The 7,593-nt window shown below is 42.8% G+C and overlaps 1 protein-coding gene across 4 annotated transcripts in view; it reads right to left on the bottom strand.

Moving 5' to 3' along the window:
- The window catches only part of LOC307214660 (maestro heat-like repeat-containing protein family member 7), a 73,010-nt gene that overhangs the window by 20,534 nt on the left and 44,883 nt on the right, over nt 1-7,593 (bottom strand). For all 4 annotated transcript variants that reach the window (XM_079973468.1, XM_079973467.1, XM_079973469.1 and 1 more), the window contains 3 exons: nt 6,196-6,325; nt 3,664-3,842; nt 1,299-1,436 (listed from right to left, as the gene is read on the bottom strand). In XM_079973468.1, the coding sequence (XP_079829594.1) occupies nt 1,299-1,436; nt 3,664-3,842; nt 6,196-6,325 (447 nt within the window). The remainder of the gene's footprint in view (nt 1-1,298; nt 1,437-3,663; nt 3,843-6,195; nt 6,326-7,593) is intronic.

Raw genomic sequence — 7,593 nt, 5'->3', positions numbered from 1 at the left:
AGGCGCCATGTTGTTACAAGGAAGGAGGGTAACGCCACCCCTGCGAGGCGGCCGCAGCTGAATAATGCAGCACCCCTCTTGTAGTGATATTGGGAAATCTCAGTTTGGTTCATGTAGAAGAGGAGCATGCTGGGAGAACCAGACTGTAGAATGTTGGGAATGCGTATCTGGGTCTCAATTACAGACTTCCGACTTTAAAAGTGTGAACAGGGTTATCTCTTTCCCTTCATAAGAATAAAGTTTCTAGCTGATTTGTGGTTTTGACACCTGGGTGTCTGGGACGTAGATTCAGTGTGAGAGGGTTAACTGGCTAATTTACAACTCAAAGAATTTGGTCTGTCTCTGGGAATGCTTTAATCTTCAAGGCCCTTTTGATAAACAGAATTCAGCTAACAAGCCTGAGTTATTGTTCCTCCACGTAACCATTGGCAAATTGGTAATTAATCCAAAGAACTGATTGGTTTCTAAGATTGAATCCATGTGGGTTCAAGAAGGATAAAACCTGAAGAAACTAAGATGCAAATTGCAGCAGAACATCTTGCCAATGGTCTGAAGCTCAACATCAAAAAAGTGAAGATCATGGCCACTGGGCTCATCACCTCCTGACAAATAGAAGGGGAAGAAATGGAGGCAGTGAGAGATTTTACTTTCTTGGGCTCCATGATCACTACAGATGATGACAGCAGTCACAAAATTAAAAGATGCTTGCTTCTTGGGGGAAAAGCGATGACAAACCTAGACAGCATCTTAAAAAGCAGAGACATCACCTTGCCAACAAAGGTCCGTATAGTTAAAGCTATGGTTTTCCCAGTAGTGGTGTATGGAAGTGAGAGCTGGACCATGAAGAAGGCTGATCGCTGAAGAATGGATGCTTTTGAATTATGGTGCTGGAGGAGACTCTTGAGAGTCCCATGGACTGTAAGAAGATCAAACCTCTCCATTCTGAAGGAAATCAGCCCTGAGTGCTCACTGGAAGGACAGATCCTGAAGCTGAGGCTCTAAGTCTTTGGCCACCTCATGAGAAGAGAAGACGCCCTGTTCTCTCCCTGTGATTATTAAAGTTTCTAACTGGTAAGAAGACTCCTTTTCTTTTGTTTGCTTATCTACTGCCCCCGGGGGGGTGGGGGTGGAGTCGATTCCCTGAATCCTGACACCAGCCTTCTGGGCCCAGGGCCTAGGCTCCCTTGGAGAAGAGCTGTGATGGTTTTCAAAACGGCAGAGCCAGCGTGGCAGTCTGAGTGCTGGCGGGTGCCTCTCCTTGGCCAGGGGCGAAGTTGGCGGAACAGCAGGGCCCTCACCTTGCCAGCAGCGTGGCCCCCTGGAGCACTTCCCTGGCACTCTGCAGCATGCTCCATCCCCGCGTCCTCTCCATGAACGTGACCTCGTAGCGGCAGCCAGTGCGAATCAGGAGCAACTTGAGGGCCTCCACTGAAAAGCTAAGCCAAGAGGACGGCCTGGTTACATAAGGACATAAGTGAAGCTCTGCAGGATCAGGCCATGAGGATGCTCAGCCAGATAGGCAGATTTGGCCTGACGCAGCAGGCTCTTCTTAATGGTCTTAACTGTTTTTATACCTGCAATTGTTTTGTGCATGTCTTTATTGCATTGTGAAATCGCCTTGACATAATTCATAGCAAGCAACACATAAATATTGTTGTTGTTGTTGATAATAATAATAATAATAGTCTGGGTAGAAATGGAGAATAATGTAAGAACATAAGGGTTTGCTGGATCCAGCCAATGGCCCATCTAATCTAGTACAGTGGTACCTCGGGATGCGAACGGGATCTGTTCCGGAGCCCCCTTCGCATCCTGAACATAACGTAAGACGCGACCAGCGCGTCTGCATGTGCGCGGGTCGCGTTTCGCCGCTTCCACGCATGTGCGTGATGTCATTTTGACCGTCTGCGCATGCGCGAGGTGTGAAACCCAGAGGTAACGTGCTCTATTACTTCCGGGTCGCAGTGGAGCGCAACCTGAACATGCTCAACCCGAGGTATGACTGTATCCTTTTCCCACAGCGGCCAACCAGATCCCTATGGGAAACCCGCAAGCAGGATTCGAACACAAGAGCAACAAGAGGGCAGAGCAGAGCCATCCTGGCTAATAGCCCCCCAAAGTCCTCCATGAATTTGTCTAATCCTCTTTGAAAGTCATCCAGGTTGTTGGTCATCACTGCCTCCTGTGGGAGTTAACTATGTGCTGCATGAACAAGTGCTTTTAACTGTCCTGAATTTTCCAACATACAGATGTTTACGAGTTCTAGTGTTCTCTCCTTGTCACCCACTAGCAGAGGACCCAGGTCAGGCCTCAGACTACGGGTGCCCAGCGACATAGGTGCCTGGCTTATATTTTAACACTTGTGTGTGTTGAGAGATCAAGGCAATGCCTGGGTAAACAGGCCTGTCTTCGAAAGCCGGCGGTATGCCAATGCAGATGGATGCCGCTCTTATTTCACCAGGGAACGTGTTCCATAACCATGGGGCTACCAGTGAAAAAGCCCAGCTCTGTTTTATACAAAATGGATAGCTATCAGACTGCGGAGAGACTAACCAGGTTACATTTCTTAATCTTTTTTAAAAATATATAACTTTTATTAAGTTCTTCTATTATGCATTTTAGAATATTCATTTAAGCAACCTTAACATATCAGTGACTTCCTTCCTTCTCTTTCCATGGTTCGTTTTACATAACACAAATCCCTGCATATTTTACATAAACTAAACCATTCAGTATTCAATTATTGCATCCATGAAAACTTGTTTACACTGTTGAATTTATCTTAACGCTGCCCACGTTTTCAAACATACACAATTTCCACCCATATAGTCAATAAATGCTTTCCAGTCTTCTCTGAACGTATGTTCTTCTTGTTCTCTTATTCTATAGGTTAAGTCTGCAAGCTGCGCATATTCTGTCAGCTTATGTTGCCATTCTTCTTTGGTTGGGACCTCGCTCGTTTTCCATTTTGGGGCTAATGAAACATGGGCTGTGGTAGTGGCATAAATAAATAGTCTTTTTTTGACAACTGGGAATTTCAGTCTGAATTATCCCCAACAAAAAAGACTGGGTTTTTTTTGGAAAAGTACTTTTAAACATTATTTTTTTTCAATTTGTTATAGATTATTTCCCAATACTCTTTTAACCCTTTCAGGTTAAAAAGCGACATTTGCTAATCTGAATGTTAGAATTCCTGCTCCGTGATTGCAGTCATGGGATTTTTGTCTTTCACATGGTGTGGCATGTTTTGACTCCACAGAGTGGGAAGTGATGGAGACAGGATGTTTGTGTTACTATGTTCCATGAAGTGGGACTATTGTCCTTTGTTCTTTCTCTCTTTGCTCTCTGATGCTAGAGAGAGAGGGAGCCATGTTGCAGTGCTCCATGTGTGTTTATACGTAAATAAAGTAGATTAGCCAAAATGCTGAGTTGCTGAGGTCTGTTACACAAAGCTGTGCAAACTCTGCGGATCCCTAAGTGTGCCGATGTCGGTTGGCATTGGTCACTGTGATTTTCGGCTGAAGAAAGCTTTGGAAGCTCCTGAACGATCAACCAGGAGGGAGCGAACATGCCAGTTGGGCATGTGTCTCTGCCAGGGTCCTACTCGAGGGTAGGCTGAACTCCTGACACTGAATGCCCTCGCCGGGCAACCAAGGTACCCACCTCGCGAGGTTTTCCCCACGACCACATTGCTTCCGGAGGAAATTCATATCTGGCAGAGCTTCGGCCTGATTGCTGAAGTAGAGTTCGATGAGCAGAGCGGTCAGAAGGTCTGGATAAAGTCTCTGGATGGTGTCTTTAGATTCAGGTACCGAGATCACTTCGTAGAGAGCCTGAGTGATCTGATTGGGGAGGAGAGAAAACAGTGGGTGGGGAGGCTTTGAGGACAATTCTCTCATGTCTTTTTAAAATACAGTCATACCTCAGGTTATAGACACATGAGGTTGCATTTTTTCAGGTTATGGACCCGCCAAAACTCAGAAGTACAGTGGTGCCTCGCAAGACGAAATTAATCCGTTCCGCGAGTCTCTTCATCTAGTGGTTTTTTCGTCTTGCGAAGCAAGCCCATTGACGGCTTAGCGGATTAGCGCTATTAGCGCTATTAGCGGCTTTTAGCGGCTTTTAGCGGCTTTTAGTGGCTTATCGGATAAGCAGATAAGCGGCTTAGCGGCTTAGAAAGGGGGGGAGGGGAAAAAACCCGCAGGAACTCGCAAGACATTTTCGTCTTGCGAAGCAAGCCCATAGGGAAATTCGTCTTGCGACGTGCCTCCAAAACAGAAAACCCTTTCGTCTAGCGGGTTTTCCGTCTTACGAGGCATTCGTCTTGTGGGGCACCACTGTACCGGAACGGGTTACTTCTGGGTTTTGGTGATCGCGCATGTGCAGAAGCGCTAAATCGTGCTTTGTGCATGCACAGAAGAACTGAATTGCAACCTGCACATGTGCAGACGCGGCACTGCGGGTTGCGAACGTGCCTCCTGCACGGATCATGTTCGCAACCCGAGCATCCACTGTAGTTTTTTATTTATATTTTTCAAATTTATGCATTTCATTAGTTTTACAATCAATTTATCATTTCCAAACTTTGACTTCCTTCCCCCTCTTTCTGCAGTTGCTTAATTTAATTTTTTAATATCTTCTGCATACCCAACTTGCTCATTTATCCACCTGCTTTAAATATATACTCTTATGAAACTGCAGGTTATTACATTAATCCTGCCCATGTTCTTATCTGTTCACAATTTATCTGTAAAGATTCAATAAACAATTTCCATTCTTTTATAAGACGTTTGTTATCTTGGTTTCTTATTCTTCCAGTACGTTTCGCCATCTCTGCATATTCCATGTGTTTTTGTATCAATTCTTCCTTTATTGGGACTTCTGCTTATTCCATTTTGGGGCAAGTGAAAATTCTTGCTGCTGTAATAGCATACCTGAATAAGTTTCTATACAATTTAGGTAGTTCTGTCCTTATAATTCCCCAAAGGAAAGCTTCTGGGTTTTTAATCGAAGTTATTTTGAACACCCTTTTCAATTCATTATATATCATTTCCCAACAAGCTTTAACCTTACTACAAGACCACAACATATGATAAAAAGAACCTTCTTTCTCTTTACATTTGCAGCACTTGTTTGATTGAAATTTATACATTTTTGCCAGTTTACTTGGATTCAGGCACCGAGATGAGCTCATAGAGAGCCTGTGTGATCTGAAAGTGAATCCGTGAGGACAAATCTCTCTTGTGTCAGGGACCTTGGTGCGAAAGATGCGACGCCCTCAATTTAAGAAGTCCAGGAATCTGTTTCTTGACTAAATGGGGCACCCAGTCCTTCCACACAAGATGTGCCTCCTGGTTATCACCGCCTCCCTTTCTTCAATTCAGCAGTATTAATTTATTTTGATTTATAAACTGCTTGATCAAAAATCTCTCCAATCGGTTTGCAAATAAAACGGGAGACGAAATGCGACTAAAACCCACAGTCCAATGAAAAACAGTGTATAAGATCATCATTGAACAAACACACACAAACATATAAACAAATGCTTTGACAGGCAGCTTCCTGAGTTAGAATCATAGAACTGTAGAGTTGCAAGAGACCCCCCCCAGGGGTCATCTAGTCCAACCCCTTGAAATGCACAAATTGTCACTAAATATAAAATAAGCTTAAGAAATGAACACTCGCAGCTAAACAAAATATATACAGAACCACTGTCATTAAAAGCAAATAGAAAACTAATAAATATTTAAAAACAGATGTAAGTAATAAAATTATATGCCTCGATTGGCTTGCTGGAAAAATAAATCCTTTTCAGCAGGCAATCTAAAGCAATCTAGCAAGGGTGGCTGCCTAATATTCTTAGTGTAACTGAGGGCAGTCCTTTAGTTAAAAAATGGGGAACTGGGAACTTTTACCAATCACTCAGAGGTCTGCCAATCAGATCCCAATCTTCATTCTGCCCAGGTCAGCTCAGACGGTGGCAAGACGAGAACGGGGCCTTTTTGGTATTGGCTCCCTGCTTATGGAACACTCTCCCCAGGGAGGCTTGCCTGGCACCGTCATTATATAGCATTATGTGCCAGGGAAAAAGCTTTCTTGTTAACCAGGCCTTTTAACTATCGATGGCCTTTTAGAGCGGGTGATGTTCAGAGAGACCCGTAGCTCTGTTATCTCCAAAGATATGGCAAGACTCACGGCAATAGAAGATGCGGAGGTCTGCAGCTCAGTGCTGTGGTGGTCCTGAAGCCTGGCCAGCAAATTCTCCATTAGCTGCTCCTCCACGACTTCCTCGGTAGAGAGGGACTGCCACAACTCGGACGAATTGCTGCAAAGGGCCAAAAGAGGATGGAGCAACATCAATGGCTGAGAGCCTCTGAAACGTGTCTCGTCGTTTTGACAAATTAAAAAATAAGGTACAAGATTGGCTTCATTATTATCAAATAAGGGAGGTTTATAACCTGGATAAGAAAATTGGCTTTCAGGTGGAAAAATCAAAATTGGAAACAGAATTGTTAGATCCTAAAACTAAGAATTTGTCAAGAATGTATAACTTGCTGTTGAAAGGGAATACACAGGATGAAGTGGTTAAATCTGTTATGATCAAATGGGCACAAGATGTTGGACATAACATTATGATGGCTGACTGGGAAAAGTTATGGACCACGGGTATGAAGTTTACGGCATGTAATGCCTTAAGAGAGAATATAATGAAAATGATTTACAGGTGGTACTTGACACCAGTCAAGCTTGCAAAAATTTATCATTTGCCCGACAATAAATGTTGGAAATGTAAAGAGGTTGAAGGTACATTCTTTCACCTTTGGTGGACATGCCCAAAGATTAAGACCTTCTGGGAGATGATCTATAACGAAATGAAAAAGGTATTTAAATATACCTTCCAGAAGAAACCAGAGGCCTTTCTCTTGGGCATGGTCGGCCAATTGGTGCGAAAGGAGGATAGAACTTTTTTTATGTACGCCACAACAGCAGCAAGAATACTCATCACAAAGTATTGGAAAACGCTCGGGAAGAATGGCAGACAAAGCTGATGGACTATATGGAACTGGCTGAGATGACTGGCAGAATCCGAGACCAAGGAGAAGAGTCAGTGGAAGAAGAGTGGAAGAAATTTAAAGTTTATCTTCAGAAATATTGTAAAATTAAGGAATGTTAGAAAGATGTTGGGGGAAAAAATTATGTGGTTTTAGCAGAAAGGATATGAAGGGTTAAGTAAAAATGAATTGGTGAAAGAGAGAAGGTAAAATTATAATATGTTAAGATAAATTATTAGGATAAAAACAAAGTTGGAAGGATTTGCTGGAATATTTAATTGAATTAGAAAACAAAAATGGGAGGCGTGAGGAAGTCAAGGAAATAAGTGAATGCAAATAGGTAAGTGAGTTAAAGGCTTGACTTGTTTTTTATTTCTTTTTTCTTTTTTCTGTTTTTTGATTTTTTTTCTTATATGTATTGTTTTTTTCTTTTCCTTTGTTGATTGTTTTCTTTTCTTTTTTTGCTCTGTAACCTTTAAAATCTTAATAAAAAATTTATTTTTTAAAAAAATGAAACGTGTCTCGTCGTCCCACTCTGCTC

This window comes from Podarcis cretensis (assembly GCF_951804945.1).
Source record: "Podarcis cretensis genome assembly, chromosome: 4".
Lineage (NCBI taxonomy): Eukaryota > Metazoa > Chordata > Lepidosauria > Squamata > Lacertidae > Podarcis > Podarcis cretensis.
The sequence above is the reverse complement of the archived record's forward strand: the minus strand, read 5'-3'. Positions and strand labels throughout refer to the sequence as shown.